General features: G+C 41.7%; 2 protein-coding genes and 1 long non-coding RNA gene across 3 annotated transcripts; 2 read left to right on the top strand and 1 right to left on the bottom strand.

Annotated features, from left to right (window-relative positions):
- Window positions 1-17: 17 nt before the first annotated feature.
- LOC140371532 (Fc receptor-like protein 5) lies at window positions 18-22173 on the top strand. Its single transcript, XM_072458702.1, has 13 exons — window positions 18-69; window positions 262-528; window positions 2066-2314; window positions 2388-2627; window positions 16829-17077; window positions 17151-17390; window positions 17569-17697; window positions 17776-17811; window positions 18935-19006; window positions 21137-21196; window positions 21702-21764; window positions 21850-21903; window positions 22163-22173. Exons 1-13 carry the CDS (start codon window positions 18-20, stop codon window positions 22171-22173), a joined length of 1722 nt encoding a protein of 573 aa, XP_072314803.1.
- LOC140372111 (Fc receptor-like protein 5) lies at window positions 4399-13647 on the bottom strand. The gene is made up of 6 exons (XM_072459393.1): window positions 13563-13647; window positions 13417-13470; window positions 8152-8421; window positions 6842-7090; window positions 6529-6768; window positions 4399-4622 (listed from the first exon to the last, which is right to left on the bottom strand). The coding sequence occupies exons 1-6, from the start codon at window positions 13591-13593 to the stop codon at window positions 4399-4401; spliced, it is 1068 nt and encodes a 355-aa protein (XP_072315494.1). The 5' UTR covers window positions 13594-13647.
- Window positions 15221-15733, top strand: LOC140372080 (uncharacterized). The gene is made up of 3 exons (XR_011928516.1): window positions 15221-15305; window positions 15398-15451; window positions 15606-15733. It is a non-coding gene; the product is annotated as an uncharacterized lncRNA (long non-coding RNA).
- Window positions 22174-23253: the final 1080 nt, after the last annotated feature.

Raw genomic sequence — 23253 nt, 5'->3', positions numbered from 1 at the left:
GTATTGCCTGCGCAGCGATGACTCTGCTGGTGCTGATGTCCGTTCATAATGGACTTTCACGAAAAACAGGTAAGACTTTCTGCACACACAATCGCACCGAGCTACTTTCCATGCAGCGTTTCATAGTTTTTACCGACAATGACAATGCCTTTTAGGCCAATAACTTGAATATAGATTTATTTATACGCCAGTTCCTTAGCCGTGCGTGTTCACTTCGCACAAATACTCACCGTCAGCTGGTTTACTTTCTTTCCTCCTCAGAGCGTACTTTCCCTCGCGTCGTCGCGTCCAGGCGGCAGTTCTTCAAATACACCGAACTCACTGTGACGTGTGAAGGGTTTTTCGGAGGCGTGACCAAATGGCGGGTGCTGCGGGAGAATATGGCGGAAAAAAGAGTGTCCTGTAACAAAAACAGTGGCATTTATGGAGCGTGCCACATCGCAGCGCTGTACCCGGGCGACTCTGGGGAATATTGGTGCGAGAGCGAGGACAAAAGGAGAAGCGAGTCCGTCCGGATCACAGTCACAGGTGCGTTTATTTCATTGTCTGCAGAAGTTAGTAGGTAGAGCTGGATAACACAGCAAGGGCAGGACAGCAACAACTAAGAATGGTTTAGCTCAGGCTGTTAAAGTGCCCCCTACAGGTCAGGCGATGTATTTAAAATTTTGCTTAAAAACATATATAAATGTTATCACAGAATAGCACGTTTTTAGCTTTTGAATTTCACTTCCTGTTTATATGAGAGCGACTTTATTTTGTTGAATTCATGTTTAGATAGAGTCAAAAAAAGTCGTTTATTTTGTGTCAATTCTGCATAAACTTTGACCTGGTGTGTCACTTCCCGTATTTTCTAAAGATTTTTCAATGTTTTCTCCACAAATACCTGCTCGATTAGTGTAAAAGTATAATTTATACGTACAACAGGTTAAAATACATCAAATAAAGTCCAAATTTGAAAATCGTAAAAAACCCGTGATACGCCCTTTAACTGAGCACATGTTCGTTTTGAGTGACTTTTTCAGTGTTTTCTCAGTATTTTGACAGTCGGAGACATTTGGCTTGTCTGAAGTTGAACTGTAAGTCCTCTCTTGTCCAGTCAAATGTCAGTCAGACATTTTATGTGGCAATGCGATTGGCAGAGCTGCCTTGTTTCTCACATTATCGATTTAAGTTCTAAACAGTTACCACAATACCACCCTATTATGTAAGGGACTGGGAACCCAGAATAGCATTTTAACCTGTTTAGGTCACACAAGTTCAATTGGACATTAAATAATTGGATAGAGACAATGATACAAAAAATTGTAATTATGATTTAAGTTAGATTTAGCTTAGTTTAGTTTATATTAAATGCTAGTGTGTCTAGTTGTACATAATTCACTTCTCCAGAAGGCTCAGAGTATGTCAGTCTCCACATTGTCCATGTGGTCACTACATAATCCTCAGTTCAACAAAGAATGGGTCCGAGTTCAGAGAGAGAAAAAGGGAGAGACGCAGGAGCCTGGACATTATATTTAACAAATAAACAATAATGAGACAAGGGTGTATTGATAGTGTTTGTAACATACAGAGGTAACTTCATTGCGGCGTGCAACCTGAACATGCCCAAGACAGCCCAGCGTCGAGCTATGGAGGCAAAAACACAACTTACTTTAGCCTCACGCCTGCCGTTACTGAGCCTACAACACAAAAACCCACTTACCCCCACAATACCCACACACTCTCCGCCTAGTGGCGGTCCACACAAGGCTTCACCTCTTTCCGCCACGCCCCAGGGAGCGAGACGGCTGTCCATTCAAATCAATGAGCCATTCTCGCTAGCGCATGCATCCGTTGGCTGTTGTCACATACAACGTGACCACTCTGACCAATCAGAGCAAGAGATGCTAAAGTGTGAAGCAGAGTGAGCTGAATCTTTAGATTTAAAACCAGTTTTTAAGAAAACAGAAGGATTTTGGAGAAAGGTTCATGATCTGAAAATCGCCACAAAATCCGACCTTTTTGAATCTTAGTAAATCTGTCCCTTTGAGTATTATAAATACTAATACTCTTATTTATCTTAAAGACGCTGATGTTATCCTGGAGAGTCCAGTTCGTCCGGTGATGGTTGGAGATAATGTGACTCTTCGATGCCTTGAAAAGAACAATAAAACGGCTTCCACAAAGTTTGACTTCAACAAAGATGGCGTTGTCTTAAAGACAAGTTCATCTGGAGAATTGACCCTTCACAACATCTCAGTGTCTGATCAGGGGCTCTATAAATGTAAAACATCTACAAGTGAGTTCTCTGAAGACAATCGGCTACAAGTTAGAGGTGAGTCTTCGTAATGTCTCAAAGATTTCAGCACATTTAAGCTTTAAAATCACAGTGAGGGGGTTTTATCCAGCTGTGTTCCTGGAGTGTCCTGATCAGCCCGTGATGGAGGGCGAGAACGTCAATCTGTTCTGTGGAGACAAGATGGCCTCTTCAAACTACACCTCTATTTTCTACAAAGACGACAAGATGATTGGGAAAAGTTCCACTGGAAGCTTGACCCTGAACAAAGTTTCCAAATCAGACGAAGGAGTTTACAAGTGCAAAGCCTCAGAGGACAGAGAGTCAGAGGAGCAGTGGCTGGCTGTGGGAGGTGAGGGGACGTTTGAATCAAATTGAGAAGAAAATAAACCATCTCGTGAATGTTATGAATGACCTTTGGCAGTAAACTCGATGGTGAAGGCGGCGGAAGAGAGTTCAGCGACAAACGCAGCTCGATCCAGTCTCTGACCGGCCTAAAGATTGTTTAAAGATGTGTGTCTTTTTCTCAGGGAGCAGCTCCATCACTTCTGCCGGTGACGTTTCGGGCATAACTCACTCCAGACACATATATCTCACTGCTCTCGTCGCTCTGCTGTTGCTCCTGTTTGTTTTGGCGTTCATCTATAAAAAATACAAAGGTAACTTAAACATTTTACTCCTCATATTAAAAAAGTTACATTTCAATAACTTTTTTAACCACAGGTACATGCGATTGTGGCCCCGACACGAGACATCGAGGTAAGAAATGTCCATCACCAACATAAATTCATTTTCTTTAATACAGGTGCAGTTGTGGCTAGATTAGGTTTAAACATTGTTTTAAATACTGCACGTGGCTCTAGAATAGAAGAGCAGACTGACCAATGCACCAGTATTAGACCCATTTCCCCGTCTCTACTCTTTACTCTTCTCTGTTGTATTCTGTCCTACTCTTTACTGTATTCTGTTCTTATTTTCATGGAATAATGAAGGTAACGTTTTTGCATAAATGCACTTAAACCTTTATGTTTTCCCCTCTCTTCAGGATCAGTTACACCCAATGAAGCAGAAGGAACATACACCGCTTTATCTAAAAGAGACACTGCTTTGTACCAGGACTTGAGGCAACGCCCTGCAGATGAATAAGGGAAAATCATACATTTAGAAATGTGAATTTGAAACGTTTTCTGCTGTTTAATTACATGTGTTTTTCAGAATGTTATGTTTTCATAAAAAAATATGTAATTTCATGTGTAAATAGCCAATCGTGTCCATATTTGTGACAAACTGTATAAATCACAAAACTGGATATTGTCAGGCTTCTTTTTCCAAATCTCTTCATGTGGAATTTGAACTAAATCAAGTTTAGAATATCATCTCTCCATTCTGAATTTTCCCGATGTGTGATGTCATATTCTACCAATGACGTGGCTCCAAGATCTGCTCTTTGTAAATCCATAACAACAGACTCATTAGCATTAGCATGTTGGAGGGAAGCCAACATTTTAATCCCATATAAATCTATTTGTATTGTGTTTTTAATGTATTTTTATGTGTGTAAATGTGAATTGTGCTTTACAAATAAATGAGATTCAATGACAAAGTTTGGTCTGTAGTGTCTCGTCTTGCATAATAATACTACAGCTATCCCAGTTTAAAGCAGCATGTGATGGGTCAAATGCAGAGGAGAATTTGTTTTGTTTGTCATGCACGATGTGGGACAAGAGAAGTCTCACAACCCACCCCACAAACAGTGTCGGCTGATGTAAACAAGCTTTAAAACACTGGATAAAAACACTACAGACATCACCACTGTCATCACCACTGTCATGTTACTGAAGTGGGACAATCTGGTTAAATTTGAAAACATCTGCCTCATGCTCCATCACTTTGTGAACTCTCTTTGTGAGTCTCCCTCATGTTTTATTTTGTTTTAAAGAATGCAAAAAATGGCTCATAGAAACACTGATTTGTGAGCATTAAAGGTATATGATTTGAAAATATTTGATTAATTGCACTGCCCATACTGACAATAATTCTGCCACTGGAATTAAAAATAAGATATATCTTAGCCCCTTATGACGAGTACTAAAACAAGGCCAGTTACGTCGTCCGGATTGGCGTTACTGGAGCCCCATCCTGGAGCCAGGCCTGAGGTGGGTGCTCGACGGCGAGCGTCTGGTCTTTCCCCACGGGATCCGGCCAGGCACAGCCCGGACGAGTGAAGTGAGACCGTCGTGGACCCACCACATGCAGAGGGATCCGTAAGGGACCGGTGCAAAGAGATCTGGGCGGCAGTCAACGGCAGGGGCCTTGACGACCAGATCTCCGGACACAGAAGCTGACTCTGGGGACATGGAAATTCACCTCGCTGGGGAGGAAAGAGCTTGAGCTTGTGCGGGAGGTTGACTGGTATCGTTCACTGGGGTGAACTTCAACTTCGGCTGAGCTGAGGGGCTATAAACAAGCCCACACCAGCCCCGCCTCTCCCCGCGGGCAACACCAGAGAAGTGGAGCGTCCAGCCCCTCTCGAGGAGATGGTTCCAGAGCCCAAACTGCGTGGAGGTGAGGCCAACTATTTCTAGTCGGTACCGCTCAACCTCCCGCACAAGCTCAGGCTCTTTTCACCCCAGCGAGGTGACGTTCTATGTCCCCAGAGTCAGCTTCTGTATAACACCAATCGGGGCCACGTAACTGGCCTTGTTATAGGACTCGTCATTATGTCTTAGCCCCTGAAATGGGATATAATTGTCCCACTTCAGTAACATGACAGTGGTGATGTCTGTAGTGTTTTTATCCAGTGTTTTAAAGCTTGTTTACATCAGCCGACACTGTTTGTGGGGTGGGTTGTGAGACTTCTCTTGTCCCACATCGTGCATGACAAACAAAACAAATTCTCCTCTGCATTTGACCCATCACATGCTGCTTTAAACTGGGATAGCTGTAGTATTATTATGCAAGACGAGACACTACAGACCAAACTTTGTTTTTTTTCGTCAATCGAATCATTGAATCTCATTTATTTGTAAAGCACAATTCACATTTACACACATAAAAATACATTAAAAACACAATACTAATAGATTTATATGGGATTTAAATGTTGGCTTCCCTCCGACATGCTAATGCTAATGAGTCTGTTGTTATGGATTTACAAAGAGCAGATCTTGGAGCCACGTCATTGGTAGAATATGACATCACACATCGGGAAAATTCAGAATGGAGAGATGATATTCTAAACTTGATTTAGTTCAAATTCCACATGAAGAGATTTGGAAAAAGAAGCCTGACACTATCCAGTTTTGTGATTTATACAGTTTGTCACAAATATGGACACGATTGGCTATTTACACATGAAATTACATATTTTTTTATGAAAACATAACATTCTGAAAAACACATGTAATTAAACAGCAGAAAACGTTTCAAATTCACATTTCTAAATGTATGATTTTCCCTTATTCATCTGCAAGGCGTTGCCTCAAGTCCTGGTACAAAGCAGTGTCTCTTTTAGATAAAGCGGTGTATGTTCCTTCTGCTTCATTGGGTGTAACTGATCCTGAAGAGAGGGGAAAACATAAAGGTTTAAGTGCATTTATGCAAAAACGTTACCTTCATTATTCCATGAAAATAAGAACAGAATACAGTAAAGAGTAGGACAGAATACAACAGAGAAGAGTAAAGAGTAGAGACGGGGAAATGGGTCTAATACTGGTGCATTGGTCAGTCTGCTCTTCTATTCTAGAGCCACGTGCAGTATTTAAAACAATGTTTAAACCTAATCTAGCCACAACTGCACCTGTATTAAAGAAAATGAATTTATGTTGGTGATGGACATTTCTTACCTCGATGTCTCGTGTCGGGGCCACAATCGCATGTACCTGTGGTTAAAAAAGTTATTGAAATGTAACTTTTTTAATATGAGGAGTAAAATGTTTAAGTTACCTTTGTATTTTTTTATAGATGAACGCCAAAACAAACAGGAGCAACAGCAGAGCGACGAGAGCAGTGAGATATATGTGTCTGGAGTGAGTTATGCCCGAAACGTCCCCGGCAGAAGTGATGGAGCTGCTCCCTGAGAAAAAGACACACATCTTTAAACAATCTTTAGGCCGGTCAGAGACTGGATCGAGCTGCGTTTGTCGCTGAACTCTCTTCCGCCGCCTTCACCATCGAGTTTACTGCCAAAGGTCATTCATAACATTCACGAGATGGTTTATTTTCTTCTCAATTTGATTCAAACGTCCCCTCACCTCCCACAGCCAGCCACTGCTCCTCTGACTCTCTGTCCTCTGAGGCTTTGCACTTGTAAACTCCTTCGTCTGATTTGGAAACTTTGTTCAGGGTCAAGCTTCCAGTGGAACTTTTCCCGATCATTTTGTCGTCTTTGTAGAAAATAGAGGTGTAGTTTGAAGAGGCCATCTTGTCTCCACAGAACAGATTGACGTTCTCGCCCTCCATCACGGGCTGATCAGGACACTCCAGGAACACAGCTGGATAAAACCCCCTCACTGTGATTTTAAAGCTTAAATGTGCTGAAATCTTTGAGACATTACGAAGACTCACCTCTAACTTGTAGCCGATTGTCTTCAGAGAACTCACTTGTAGATGTTTTACATTTATAGAGCCCCTGATCAGACACTGAGATGTTGTGAAGGGTCAATTCTCCAGATGAACTTGTCTTTAAGACGACGCCATCTTTGTAGAAGTCAAACTTTGTGGAAGCCGTTTTATTGTTCTTTTCAAGGCATCGAAGAGTCACATTATCTCCAACCATCACCGGACGAACTGGACTCTCCAGGATAACATCAGCCGCTATTAGATAAATAATAGTTTGAATATTTTGTGTTTAACTGTGGGATCACACGACACACCAAATCGAACTGTACGGTCAGCGACTCAAAACTAAATTAGACCAGGACCAAACCAGGACTAGACCTTTTTAAAACAAAGCTTTAATTGAATCTACTTCATCTTTTTCTCGTCCCATCTTGTCCAGTAAAGTGATCAGATCGGTTTTGTAAATGTCGCACTCTTTGCACAGCGACTTTCAGCTTCTTTCATCTGGACAAAAGTTCTTGGTCCCAAGATGCAAAAAGAAAACACTTAGTTTAGTTTATTATCCTAGCAGCTGTTTGTTTCCTATAGATGAAAACTGTTTTTATGGTTTGATTAATGCAGGGCTAGTCAACATAAGGCCCGGGGGCCATATCAGGCCCACCAAGCAATTTTATCCGGCCCACAGCCCATCTTCCTTTTCTGGTCTGATTCTGGGTCAGCACTCGATTAGACCTGGTTCTTGGGTTTGGTCCTGGTCTGATTCTGGGTCAGTCCTGGTTCAGACCTGGTTGGTTATAGTCTAGTCTTAACTTAATTCTGGTTCAGTTCTGGATGGAAAATTTTGCAAACCAATGTTGGGAAAGTATTTTGTATGTTATTTCTCAGAAAACTCTGATCTAGCAGTAGTTATTTTATTGTTTTAACTAAATTTACTGAAATTGTGCAACCCAAAATGTGGTTACAGTAGTGGCATGTTGTGAACCTCCGTAAAATCTGGCCCCCGGGAGAATAAAGTTGAATAGCCCTGGTAAAATGTACAGTATGTATGGAAGCCAACTCCAACTGCAAACCAATTCCACCTGCAGGTATAAATAAAGGTACCTGAACCTGAACGCACGCTAGACCTTTAGAAGAAAACATGCAACGCTTTTCCGGGTTTGGTCCTGGTTTGATCCTGGTTCTGTCGTGATGTAGACATGGTTTAGTCCTGTTCTAGTTCTAGTTTAGTCCCAAGGAAATGGAAAGTAGTTTTTAAAGGATGATAGAAGACAACGGTAAATCAATATTATAGAATGATAAAGGAACTGGAAACGTACCTGTGACTGTGATCCGGACAGACTCACTTCTCCTTTTGTCCTCGCTCTCACACCAATATTCCCCAGAGTCGCCCGGGTACAGCATGGCGATGTGGCACGCTCCATAGTCTGTATTTTTGTTGCATGGAATTGTTGATTTTTGTTGTGTCATATTCCGCCGCACCACCCGCCATTTGGTCACTTTATTGAAAAACCCTTCACACGTCACAGTGACATCAGTGTATTCAAAGAACTGCCGCCTGGACAGGACCATGCGAGGGAAAGTACGCTCTGAGGAGGAAAGAGATGCATTAATCATATTCTTAATGACGTTACTGGGGTAAGATTTATGGTCAATGTCAAGTAAAAAACATAAAAATACAGCGTAGCAAGAAACCTAGTGGGGGCATTGCTCAAGCTCAAGAAGAGTGCACACGCTTTTTCGCTCGCTCCGCTTGCTATCGCTGCTTTCCTTATTTATTTTGCTTTTTAATCAGTTTTTGTCTTCCAAACATTTTTGCTTTAGACTTTTTCAAGTAAACCAAGGATTTTAAGAACATTTTTCCAGTTTTAACGACATATCTGACGCCAGCGACATGTCCGGGAGAAGAAGTGAGAAAGACTGTGAACGCTGTCGGAAATATCAACAAGAAATTAATGAGCTGAAAACACGGATATTTGTTTTGGAATCTGAAAAAGTTCTTCACGATACCATTCCTGTGTCAACCGACGGTAAGAAGAGCACACTTTTTACAAGAAAAACTGCTACTTTCAACCTAAACCGCAGTGACTCTGTGTCGTTTCCAAAACTGTCTAAAAACCAGAAAGACCAGGCTGTTTCTTGGAACAAACTTGGAGCAAAGCCTAAACGATACAAAGATAACGTGAAGTCGCCTAAAATACAGCTCACCAACAGATTTTTACCACTTTCAGAGATGGAATTAAATGAAAAAAGGAAAGATGACGTGGCCAAAATACAGCGAGGAGGATCTGTGCCACAAGCCAAGGTCACGAAGATTGTTTTAGTTGGGGACGGCGCGATAAGTCACGTGACGCATGAAAAGATAAACACACATTCTTTTCCAAGCGCCACTGTTTCTGAGATAACGTCACTCCTTCCAAATATTATGGCTAAGCATGGAGGAGCTAAACAGCTGATTGTGCACGTGGGTGCAGTGGACATGCGGCGGGAACAGACTGAAGTTTTGAAAAAAGACTTCTTGAAGTTATTCGACGTGCTTGATAAAATGGAAATCAAAACATTCATAAGTGGACCTCTTCCAAACATCGACAGGAGGATAAACAAGTTTAGCCGGCTTCTTCAGCTGAACACATGGCTGTCCAAAGAGTGTACCCCTAGAGGACTACACTACATTGAGAACTTCTATCTATTCTGGAAACGAGAGGACCTGTTTAAGAGAAATGGCCCCCACCTATGCAGAGGTGGAGTGAGGGTGCTGACAGAGAACCTGCTCCACGCTCTGAGGCATTGGACTGGGCCTGGACAGGGTCCTGAGCAGATAGTTAGAGAAGAGAGGAATGAGAGAAGAATTCCTGCTCCATCAGCCAGAGACCGAGCCAATGTTTCAACATCAAAAGCACCACAACCTCAGCCTCCACCAAAGGATTCATCAGCAGCTGCTCCACCACCACCAGCAAAGGATTCAGCTCCAGCTGCTCCACATTCACCTCCACCGCCTCCAGCAAAGGAACAATCTTCAAAGGCCTTGGACCCATCTGTGACAAGCCCAACAACATCCCTGTCATCGCCCCTGCCTTCACACCAGCCCTGGGTTCCCCCTGCAACATCTACTCCCACTAAAGATTCATCATTCTCCTTCTCATCTCCACTCTCACCCATGGGCCTTCCCAGCCATTTTGAAAGTCTGATCAAATCAGGCATTAAGATGGCTCCACTCACGCCCAATATAGCAAGGGCTATGTCAATACTTATCAACTCTTCCCTGCACAAGCCGACTACACCAACAAAAGCCCCACCACCCATCCCCCCTTGTCTCTCACCTGGTATCTCCCATAGCTAGGATGCACTGGGTCTCAGCGTTGCCGGGACTTATTGTCACATTAAAAATCAAACCAACCCGGGGCCCTATGTAAAAAGAGCCCCCCCTAGTGCTATTTCTGTAGTCACATCATCACAGAGATGGAAAAACAAAATGCGAGTCAGGCCCAATCTGAGAAATGTGATTCATATTCCCTGTGAAAAGATAAAGCCCAGTCTCACTGAAACTAGTCTGAAACTTGCTGTGCTAAATGTCAGATCCTTATGTAACAAATCTCTCTTAATTAATAATTTTATTTCTTCTTATAATCTTGATTTTATGTTTTTAACTGAAACATGGCTTGACAAAAACACAGGAAATGTAGTTCTGATAGAATCTGCTCCACCCAACTTTAAGTTTGAATCTGAAACACGAGAAAACAAAAAAGGGGGTGGAGTCTGTGCTGTCTTTAGAGATGAAATAATTACCCGCAGGTTGTCTTTTGGGGTGTTTTCATCATTTGAGTATGTCTCCTTTAAAATGGAGCTAAAACGGTCTCCATCCATTCTCTTCATTGTTTTATACAAGCCTCCCCAGCACTGCCAAAGTTTTATTGATGATTTTACTGAGATGCTTTCAGTTGTATGCACAGACTTTGATGGTTTGGTCATTACAGGTGATTTCAATGTGCATGTTGATAATATTTGTGACAGAAACGCTAAAGAGCTTGATGCTGTCCTTGAAACCTTCAGTCTTACTCAGCATGTGAGAGGCCCCACCCACAGCAGAGGGCAGACTCTAGATCTCATAATTACAAAGGGGGTAAATATTTCAAATATTAATGTGATCGATGTTGCTCTGTCTGATCATTTCTGTGTCTTCTTTGACCTGTCTGTTTCTCCCAAACCTCCGGTTGGTCCTCCAGTTGTTCAGAGGAGACACATAAGTGATGGCACAGGTGCACTGTTTATGGAAATGATAAACTTCGAAAATGTCTCATGTTCTAATGTAAATGATTTGTTGAACTCTGTTACATCTAGTGTTTTGAATGTTCTGGACACCATCGCCCCTATAAAGGCTAAAATGGTTAAAAATAAGCAGAAGGCGCCGTGGAGAAATGATGATTCGGTCAGGGCACAGAAAAGGGAGTGCTGCAGGGCCGAACGGAAATGGCGCAAGTCAAAGCTCCAGGTTCAAAAAGAGATTTACAAAGAAAAGCTGAACATGTACAACCTAATCTTATGTAGAACTATGGAAAGATATTTTTCTGAAATAATTGGAAGCTGCAGTAACAACTGTCCTGTTTGCCACAGTAAACAGATTAACAAACCCTCCAGCTCAGCTGCCGTTAGAACTCATTTCCACATCCAAGTGTAATGAGTTTGCATTATTCTTTAATGACAAAGTTCAGGGCATTAAAAATGCTATAAATCCCACAATGCAAAAAATTACCCTAAAACCACCAAGACACTTAGAGCTAACTCACTTTGCACCAGTAACTGACAAAACTGTCCATGAGATCATCACCAGTCTGAGTTCATCTACATGCTGCCTTGATGTGTTACCCACCAAATTTCTAAAGTCTGTGCTGAACAGTTTGTTAGCACCACTCACTCACATAGTTAACATGTCGCTTCAATCTGGAACATTCCCAATGTCTTTGAAAACTGCGGTCATAAAGCCTCTCCTAATGAAGAGCAGTCTTGATGCCGCAGTACTGAGTCATTACCGGCCCATCTCTAATCTGCCATTTTGGGGCAAAGTCCTTGAAAAGGTTGTTTACCAACAGCTCACAGATTTCCTCTTAATAAACAACTCATTTGATGTTTTTCAGTCAGGTTTTAGACCTCATCACAGCACTGAGACTGCTCTTGTCAAGGTGACAAATGACATCCGCCTGAACACTGACACGGGCAAAGCCTCAGTCTTATTTCTGTTAGATCTGAGTGCTGCTTTTGACACTGTTGATCATGGGATCCTCTTACAGAGACTGGAGGACTGGGTGGGCATCACTGGCACTGCCCTAAACTGGTTAAGGTCCTATCTGGAAGACAGGAAGTACTTTGTTGAAATTGGTAGCTGTGTCTCAGACCACATGACCCTGACCTGTGGAGTGCCCCAAGGGTCAGTCCTGGGTCCCCTTCTGTTCAACCTCTACATGCTGCCGTTGGGTCAGTTGATACGCTGTGAAAATGTGTCCTATCACAATTATGCAGACGACACTCAGATCTATGTTTCACTGTCGGCAGGTGACTATGGACCAGTAGATTCACTCTGTCACTGCATCCAACAGATCAGTTTGTGGATGCAAAACAACTTTCTCCAGCTGAACTCAGACAAGACTGAAATAATCGTTTTTGGCCCACAGAAACAAAGAGAAAGTGTTAGCGGTCACCTCCAGAGTCTCGCTCTAAAACCTACAAACCAAATTAGAAATCTGGGGGTAATAATGGACTCAGACTTGAACTTTAATAGCCACGTCAAATCAATAACATCAGCAGCTTTTTACCATCTAAAAAACATTGCCAAAATCAAAAATATAGTGTCAAAACCAGATTTAGAGAGACTTATCCACGCGTTTGTCTCCAGTAGATTAGACTACTGTAACGGCCTGCTCACTGGCCTCTCCAAACGAGCTGTAAAACAGCTGCAGTACATCCAGAACGCTGCTGCTCGGGTCCTGACTAGAACCAGGAAGTATGATCACATTAGTCCTGTTCTCAGGTCTCTGCACTGGCTCCCTTTGGCTCAGAGAATAGACTTTAAAGCAGCTCTGCTTGTGTACAAGTCTCTCCATGGCCTAGCACCAAAGTACATCTTGGATATGTTAGTGCCATATGAACCATCTCGGACTCTGAGGACCTCAGGGACCGGCCTCCTGCTGGTGCCCAGAGTCAGGACAAAACATGGGGAATCTGCGTTTCAGTTTTATGCAGCTAAAATCTGGAACAGTCTTCCTGAAGATGTGAGACAGGCTTCTACTCTGACAATGTTCAAATCTAAGCTAAAAACTGTTTTGTTTAGCTGCGCATATGACTGAAAGGATTTTTTCTTTGCACTCTTCTCTTTTATTTGTGATTTTATTAGTTTAGAAAATCAGTTGGATTGATAATTTTTAATTTAGTTAATTTTATTGTATTTCTGTAATTTCTTTGTGATTTGAATGCATTTTTCCTGCTGTGAAGCACTTTGAATTGCCTTGTGTATGAAATGTGCTCTACAAATAAACTTGCCTTGCCTTGCCTAGAGACCAAAAGTAAAACACGACGTGAGTTCAGAGTCTTACCTGTTTTTTGTGAAAGTCCATCATGAACAGACATCAGCACCAACACATTCATAACTGCACAGATAATTTAGAGGTTTCAAAGATCTCAAAGTGTTAATAATCGTACCGTATTAATTCATAGAAGTAAATAGTAACTTCAGACTTACGCAGAGCGATAGAGGAAGCGTCCAGGTCCATGTCGTCTCACGTCTGCTCAACGCTTCAGCTCAGGCTTCCTATTTACGCTGTTATTTTTGGTTCTGGCGGTTTCACATTGACAGTTTTACCTTAGAAACGTCATCATTTCCTGTCAGAACTAGAGCTCAGGACAGTTTCTAGTTAGCACACACAAATACAGAATTTGGTGTTCATTTCAAAGTATTCTGACATTATGGAAAGATGTATTTAACAGTATATAATCAGCAGTGTAGTAGGATGTTTCACATTTTAATTGAATCTAAACAGCTTCACCAAATAGCATTATGGCAACTTTGGACATAAAGCATTCTCATGTGTCACACGTGTGGTTTGTGAGGCCGTCAAATGCAGAAAACAGACGACTTCCTCTTCACGTGTTTATTTTTGATTTGAAGTTTCATATTGAGAGACTCTACATTGTACATCTACATTTCATGCTTGTGCTTAGGTGTTCTTGTGATATTGTAGAGTCCACAATATCACAAGTGCACACAAGCACAAGCATGAAACAAATGATTATTCTAAACAATTTGATTGACTTACCGTTTTTCGTCCTTAAATAATAATAGATTATAAATAATAAAGAGGTGGGAAGGGGCATCTGTTCCGGAGCCTCCTGGGCGCCTCCCTGGGGAGGTGTTCCGGGCATGTCCCACCAGGAAGTAACCCAGGACACGCTGGAGGGACTATGTCTCTCGGCTGGCCTGGGAATGCCTCGGGATCCCCCTAGAGGAGTTGGAGGAAGTGTCTGGGGAGGGGGAAGTCTGGTAGTTCCTGCTTGGACTGCTGACCCTGTGACCCAGCCCCGGATAAGTGCAAGAAGAGGGATGGATATCAAAACATTGCATTAAACAGGAAGTTGAGACCCGTGGACAGGAGCATGTTCTCTGTGGTGCTGACATGAATGTGGCGCCATCACCCATTTTGAGATCTAAACTACACATTTTGCTTAAAGGTGAACATTTTTGGACCTGGCTGCTGGACAAAAACCTTTGAAGTATTAAAGGTGTTCAATAAGTTCACACAATCTACATTTTCCCTCAAAAGTTACCAACTAAGCAACAATATCAGTTTACAACAGATTATTATTATTATTATTGAGGGAAGAAAAACAGTAAGATGAGATCAAACTCTTTAGAATAATACATTTGCTTCATGCTTGTGCTTGTGTGCACTTGTGATATTGTTGAGTCTCTCAATATGAAACTTCAAATCAAAAATAAACACGTGAAGAGGAAGTCGTCTGTTTTCTGCATTTGACGGCCTCACAAACCACACGTGTGACACATGAGAATGCTTCATGTCCAAAGTTGCCATAATGCTATTTGGTGAAGCTGTTTAGATTCAATTACTGATAAATGTGTTAAACGTCCACAGAGAAGCATTAGCAAACACAATATAAAAACTGTGAAACATCCTACTACACTGCTGATTATATACTGTTAAATACATATTTCCATATTGTCAGAATACTTTGAAATGAACACCAAATTCTGTATTTGTGCATCTTAAAATCTATAATGGTTTAAAACTGTGCTAACTAGAAACTGTCCCGAGCTCTAGTTCTGACAGGAAATGATGACGTTTCTAAGGTAAAACTGTCAATGTGAAACCGCCAGAACCAAAAATAACAGCGTAAATAGGAAGCCTGAGCTGAAGCGTTGAGCAGACGTGAGACGACATGGACCTGGACGCTTCCTCTATCGCTCTGCGTAAGTCTGAAGTTACTATTTACTTCTATGGATTAATACGGTACGATTATTAACACTTTGAGATCTTTGAAACCTCTAAATTATCTGTGCAGTTATGAATGTGTTGGTGCTGATGTCTGTTCATGATGGACTTTCACAAAAAACAGGTAAGACTCTGAACTCACATCGTGTTTTATGGCACTTTTGGTCTCTAGGTTTCTTGCTACGCTGTATTTTTATGTTTTTTACTTGACATTGACCATAAATCTTACCCCAGTAACGTCATTATGAATATGATTAATGCATCTCTTTCCTCCTCAGAGCGTACTTTCCCTCGCATGGTCCTGTCCAGGCGGCAGTTCTTTGAATACACTGATGTCACTGTGACGTGTGAAGGGTTTTTCAATAAAGTGACCAAATGGCGGGTGGTGAGGCGGAATATGACACAACAAAAATCAACAATTCCATGCAACAAAAATACAGACTATGGAGCGTGCCACATCGCCATGCTGTACCCGGGCGACTCTGGGGAATATTGGTGTGAGAGCGAGGACAAAAGGAGAAGTGAGTCTGTCCGGATCACAGTCACAGGTACGTTTCCAGTGCCTTAATCATTCTATAATATTTACTATTGTCTTCTATCATCCTTTAAAAAATACTTCCTTGGGACTAAACTAGGACCAAACCCGGAAAAGCGTTGCATAGCATGTGTGTTTTCTTCTAAAGGTCTAGCGTGCGTTCAGGTTCAGGTACCTTTATTTATACCTGCAGGTGGAATTGGTTTGCAGTTGGAGTTGGCTTCCATACTGAACATTATACCAGGGCTATTCAACTTTATTTTCCAGAGGGACCAGATTTTACAGCGGGCCAAGGTCTCTGGGCCAGAGGTTCACAACATGCCTCTACTATAACCACATTTTGGGTTGCACAATGTCAGTAAATGTAGTTAAAACAATAAGATACTACTACTAGATCAGAGTTTTCTGAGAAATGACATACAAAATGCTTTCCCGGACAAGACCAGACTATAACCAACCAGGTCTGAACCAGGACTGACCCAGAATCAGACCAGGACCAAACCCAAGAACCAGGTCTAATCGAGTGCTGACCCAGAATCAGACCAGAAAAGGAAGATGGGCTGTGGGCCGGATAAAATTGCTTAGTGGGCCTGATATGGCCCCCGGGCCTTATGTTGACTAGCCCTGCATTAATCAAACCATAAAAACAGTTTTCATCTATAGGAAACAAACAGCTGCTAGGATAATAAACTACCAAGACCAAGAACTTTTGTCCAGATGAAAGAAGCTGAAAGTCGCTGTGCAAAGAGTGCGACATTTACAAAGCCGATCTGATCACTTTACTGGACAAGATGGGACGAGAAAAAGATGAAGCAGATTCAATTAAAGCTTTGTTTTAAAAAGGTCTAGTCCTGGTTTGGTCCTGGTCTAATTTAGTTCTGAGTCGCTGACCGTACAGTTCGATTTGGTGTGTCGTGTGATCCCACAGTTAAACACAAAATATTCAAACTATTATTTATCTAATAGCGGCTGATGTTATCCTGGAGAGTCCAGTTCGTCCGGTGATGGTTGGAGATAATGTGACTCTTCGATGCCTTGAAAAGAACAATAAAATGGCTTCCACAAAGTTTGACTTCAACAAAGATGGCGTTGTCTTAAAGACAAGTTCATCTGGAGAATTGACCCTTCACAACATCTCAGTGTCTGATCAGGGGCTCTATAAATGTAAAACATCTACAAGTGAGTTCTCTGAAGACAATCAGCTACAAGTTAGAGGTGAGTCTTCGTAATGTCTCAAAGATTTCAGCACATTTAAGCTTTAAAATCACAGTGAGGGGGTTTTATCCAGCTGTGTTCCTGGAGTGTCCTGATCAGCCCGTGATGGAGGGCGAGAACGTCAATCTGTTCTGTGGAGACAAGATGGCCTCTTCAAACTACACCTCTATTTTCTACAAAGACGACAAGATGATCGGGAAAAGTCCCACTGGAAACTTGACCCTGAACAAAGTTTCCAAATCAGACGAAGGAGTTTACAAGTGCAAAGCCTCAGAGGACAGAGAGTCAGAGGAGCAGTGGCTGGCTGTGGGAGGTGAGGGGACGTTTGAATCAAATTGAGAAGAAAACAAACCATCTCGTGAATGTTATGAATGACCTTTGGCAGTAAACTCGGTGGTGAAGGCGGCGGAAGAGAGTTCAGCGACAAACGCAGCTCGATCCAGTCTCTGACCGGCTTAAAGATTGTTTAAAGATGTGTGTCTTTTTCTCAGGGAGCAGCTCCATCACTTCTGCCGGGGACATTTCGGGCATAAGTCTCTCCAAACACATATATCTCGCTGCTCTTGTCGCTCTGCCGTTGCTGCTGCTGGTTTTGGTGTTCATCTGTAAAAAACACAAAGGTAACTTCAAGATCTCACTGCACATATCAAAAAAGTATAGACACAAATCATTTTTCAATAATCTTCTTTTAACCACAGGTAAACGCAACCGTGGTCCGGGCTCTGGACATCAAGGTAAGAAATGTCCATCACCAACGTTATTTCCAACATTTCTTTCTGCCGCGGTCGTGTGTCAAACGTCCAGGGATTACGAGGCTGGATCAGGTTGAAAGGAGACGTATTAATGAATGAGAACAGTGTTTCTAACCCTAACTCTGCTTTATCTGTGATCAAAACCGCAAGACGATGGAGCCGTTTATTACTAAGCATTTTTAGATCAGTATTGCGGTTTTCAATGACCAAAATATAAAGCGATGATGTACTTCTTCAATTTTGGGGGTAAAAAAGCATAATATGTCTCTTTTAAACATTATTTTTTGCTGACCTTAACAGACAAAATGGGCACGGTTGTCATGAAAATCTTAAAAATAGTTATTAGAATGACATTTTAGCTACACAAGTATGGAGTATACCTTTAAACCTATTCCTCTGATATGCTAGACTTAATGAGTTTTCTATTTTGTTTTATTCAATACCGAGTGATACCAGAGCTAGTATCACAATATCAACCCAAATCCAGTGTATTTCATGTTCATTAAAACTCCTTTGCGATTCTGAATTAACATGATTTTCATAAACTGTAGCCGTTTACAAAATCGCTCAATATTTGCATGAATTGACATTATGATGTAGCATGTCACTCGTTGCGTTTGGTTGTTGTTGTGTTGCTTTTAATGGCAGCTAACTGAAAAGGTGCATTTACCGCCACCTATGGGCTAACCTAAGTATGTGTTTTACGCTATATCGTTAAAAAAAGGGGGAAAAAGTTTGAAAAAGGAGAAAAAAAGGTGACTATATACTCCGTGGTGATGTCATTACTCTGCCTAGAATAATCCACAGTATTTAAAATGTGCTCAGTTACGTGTCTATCGCTTTTATCGCTTCTATCTACCTTACTTACTGTAAGTACTTCTGTGAGCGAGGTCAAGGCAGTTGCCGTAACACCAGAAATGTTACAGCGTGCAGCGAGTCAAAAAAAAAACCCTTTGTACGCCGTGATAAAAGAGGCGCTTCCTGTTTACGCGTAAAGGCGGCTGAAGTGGAAATCGAGGCGCAGACAAAAGTAACTGCGCATAACTGCTGCCTACTCTTAAAAACGGTCTTCATGTCTGTGGTTTCTTTACTTCTTCTATTTCAGCCGAGGAGTCCGAACAGAACGGAAGAGACATCTACTCTCTGATCCACGACGAGAGCGTGCACTACGCAAACGGTATCGCGCACAAACTCCCGCCCAAGCGTTGTCCGCACACGCTGCTGTAAACCACGACGGCAAATGCGCCGCCAAAAACAATTGTGCCTGTGTGAACGTGAACTTTGCACACACATTTTCGAAAGAGCCTGTTCTCCAGTTGGACCAAGTGAAAGAACCATTTGCTCTGCTCACTTCCGTTTCTCGTTTCATATTTTTTCCACCTCGACTTCCTCCTGCAGCACCTCTGATTGCATAAAGGCGCATGTGTTTACAAAGTCTTACCAGAAAATATCATCTTAAATGTTTCGCTAAAATCCAGCTCCGCGATGCACGTTCGAGACTAAAAGACTTTTCGGGTCAGGTACACGCCCGTTCAACGACGCACACTATGCAAAACTTCAACCGCGCGAGTCCTCATTGGCTTCACTCACGCTTGTTTTACAGAACTGGGCGTTTCCTCACAAAAAAAAAAACAGTTCCAAGTTCCTCAGATTTGTGACGTCATTGGTAGCGCCCTGGAGGTCTTTTGTGCCATTACTATCGAAACGTTTCTGTCGTCAAATCGCGTTCATCACAACCGTCTACCTGCATTAGCCTAACGGGGGCAAGCTAGCTTTTGTTTACTACACCATTAGTAATGCCAAGGGAATGAGTTGTAGCCTAAACCTGCCCTTGTTTGTCAGACTTACAAACAAGAACAGGGCAGGTTTCAGTTATAACTCCTCCCTTCTGACAGGGCCAATCAGCGCTCATGAGTCCAGATGACATCCTTTGAAACCTTTTCTGACAAAAACAAATAATGCAACAATGTGTGTCCCACAATAACAGCTTAGTTGCGAGTAGGAACTCTTTTTTTGTGTGCTTCCTGCTCCTCACTGTTACCGGTTACCCCCCACGAGACCGAAGGTTCGCTAGTCCGAAGGTTCGCTAGTCCGAAGGTTCACAAGTCCGAAGGTTTTAAAGGTTCACTAGTCCGAAAGTTCGCTAGTCCGAAGGTTCACAAGTCCGAAGGTTTTAAAGGTTCACTAGTCCGAAGGTTTGCTAGTCCGAAGGTTCACAAGTCCGAAGCTTTTAAAGGTTCACTAGTCAGAAGGTTCACTGGTCCGAAATTTCGCTAGTCTTTAGGTTCACTGGTCCTAAGGTTCACTGGTCCGAAAGTTCCTCATAGGCTAAAGTGAAGGTGCAGACGGCATCGGGATGTAGTCAGTCTGTAAAATGCGCACGAAGCACGAAGCCACGCACTGGGGCTCGTCAAGCTGGCCAAGACGGGAGTGTCTACAGAGCCGCGGCGCGCGGCCGAAACAGCTGGGCTATTTGAGTTAATTCATTCATTAATAATATGATAAGGAGCTCAGGCTATGCACAGAAACAAGTCGGTTAAGGAAAATACGTGAGTTTAATCATAAAAAGTGCATCAACACTAGAAACATCCAAAAAGCAGTGTGTGGGGCAAAGGGAGGCGAGGAGAGCCCGCTGCACGGAGACACAGCTTTGGTGAGGAGAGCCGCAAGTAGAGCCCACTGCGCGGACTCACACCTTCGGACTCGTGAACCTTCGGACTAATAAACCTTCGGACTTGTAAACCTTAAAATTTTGGTGAAATTTTTAAAATTTCTGTGAAATTTTTAACATTTCTGTGAAATTTCAGACCCGTGAACCTTCGGACTAATAAACCTTCGGACATGTGAATCTTAAAATTTCTGAATTTTCGGACTCGTGAACCTTCGGACCAGTAAACCTTCGGACTCGTGGGCAGCCACCCTGTTACCAGCGCACAACGATTTGATGCTTTTCCCCATGTAATATAAACGTGGATCCTGAAATTAAAATCCTCTCCTACAATCGTCAGGGAGCTATTGCTGAAAGTAGTGGAATTTACCAATTTCAAGCACATTTTCCAGTTGACTTCATTTGAAACCTCAGCGCTGAATGACCTTTACTGTTCTTTTACATAAATATGCCATGAAAACGCTCTGACAAACAAAGATACTTCAACCTGTGTAAAATTGGGGACAAAAAACATACACACCTTTGTTGTCATTATTTGAAGTTGGAGAGAGAGTTTCATCTTTTCTGCAGAATTTAACTCCAGCAGTACATGTGTATAATATACACATGTATATGTATATTTTTATTTCATTTTTTCAGATGTTGCAGTGACGGAGGTAGCCATGTACTCTACAGTGAACAAGGCCAAGAAGACCAAACGTACATTTATTCATTTCATTGACGTCCTTTTTTTTTTTTTGCGCTTCATGTTCCCCACCGTTACCAGTGCGCAACTATTTGATGCTTTCCCCATGTCGCAATGTCATGTTACATAAATGTGCATCCTGAAATCAAAATCCCCCTTCTTTAATCGTCAGGAAGCCATTTGCAATCTGAAAGTACTGGAATTTACCAATTTTAAGAACATTTTCCAGTTGACTTCATTTGAAACCTCAGTGCTGAATGACCTTTAATGTTCTTTTACATAAATATGCCATGAAAACGCTCTGACAAACAAAGACAATACTGAGCCTTCAACCTGTGTAAAATTGGGGACAAAACAATTATTTATTTTTTTCCAATTTTGCAGCGACGGAGGGAGACATGTACTCTACCGTGAACAAGGCCAAGAGGACCAAACGTACATTTATCAATTTAATTAACCTACTGTTATGTTTTATTTGTTAATGTTATGTTTTCCCTCAATTTTGAATTTTACCTTTAGGCAGTGGATCAAGAGCCGCTGATCAAGGGGAGCTGTACTGCACCGCCGACAAGATGAAGAAGAGTAAGTATATGAACGGAAACTGTGTCAAAATTCAACAATGTCAAAGGACAATTTGATCAACAATGAACTCGTTTGTCTTTTTTAGAGCAGAATGTGTCCAGTGAGACTGCATTGTACTCTACTGTTGAAAAGAACAAAGGTAAAAAGGTTATTTTAATTGTTTTGTGTGGCGAATGCATACAACGGCATCTTACATTTTAGCTATCAATTTGTTTTGTTTTAAAGCAGGGCGTTCTCGCGGTGCAGCGGCAGCAGAGGACGCCTTTTATTCTGTGGCTCGTTAGCATTGGATACTTCTTAATGATCTACTCTGAATATTGTCTACAAAAACCTCTTGTTTTCTGTGTTTTCTGACCATTGCAACCTTTTTTCTGCTCTGGAAAATCGTTTTGTTACAGAATTAGAATGACAATATTCCACATAACTGCCTTTCGTTTGCTTTTGTGACTCAGTTTAGTCAGTTTTGCAAAGCGACGGGCAAAAGAACATGTGCCACAGGGTAAAAGGCCAATGTGGAAGTGTATTGAGCTGTCAGAGCGTAACGAGAAATAATCATTTGTAAATGTATTTAGTTACAGAATACTGAATACCTGCATTAAAATGTAGTTGTAACATACTCCTTTATCTAATCAGCGTATTGTATTTACATAGTACACTTTCACATTGAGTTGCATTATATTAGCATAACATGTAAATAAAAACTGCTTTTTTAATTTAGTTTCACATTTTGTTATGAATTTATAAGATTTTTTATCATGAATTAGAGAATAAAATATTGCACATGCACTCGCTATAAGGGCTATTAAGTTTAGGATTTCATAAAATGCTACTATTTGAAAAACTTGAAAAAGCTCATCCTGGATAATCAACGGTGCCGACATCAGCCAACTTAGTTTTTAGCTGTATTTTTTGTATCCGTCTGTATTGATTGTGTAACTCTTAGAAATGAATTTGTTTTATAGTGCGTTTTACTGAGCTAATGTTGATAATGAAATGTAACGTGTTGTAATTATAATGAAACGTGTACTTTTATTACTGTGACGTATTCGCCTGCCCAGGGACTGTAGATTGAAAGTAGCAGGAGCTAAATCTGGTGCAGATCATCTTTCTCTTGAAGATGAATGATTTTGTACATGGTCCCTGACAAATACAGACTAAACTATACTGTATACTGTGTACTGTATTGTGTTTTTTGTCCATTCAGTTACTCATACAACAATTGTGAAGGAAAAATGTCATGTCTTTGCCTGATTCCATAAACTTAGGTCAACATGTGTGTAACATCCGGGTCACACTTCTTGTGGCTCTGCTTGTGGACATCCTGGGGAAACAGACTGAGAACTGGAGATCCAAGGAAGTCTCACATGCGGTAGAACATTGAGTGCATTTTTGCAATATGTTTGGACTGGTTTTGTGCATACGTGGCACCTGCTGTGCCTTGATAAGTTGGACTGATCTTTGTTCTGGAGTCAGACCAGGGAGGGAGAGA

Source organism: Eucyclogobius newberryi, unplaced genomic scaffold, assembly GCF_026437365.1.
Source record: "Eucyclogobius newberryi isolate DKJ021-1_F unplaced genomic scaffold, fEucNew1.0.hap1 SCAF_22, whole genome shotgun sequence".
Lineage (NCBI taxonomy): Eukaryota > Metazoa > Chordata > Actinopteri > Gobiiformes > Gobiidae > Eucyclogobius > Eucyclogobius newberryi.
This window is presented reverse-complemented; position numbering and strand designations above follow the sequence as displayed.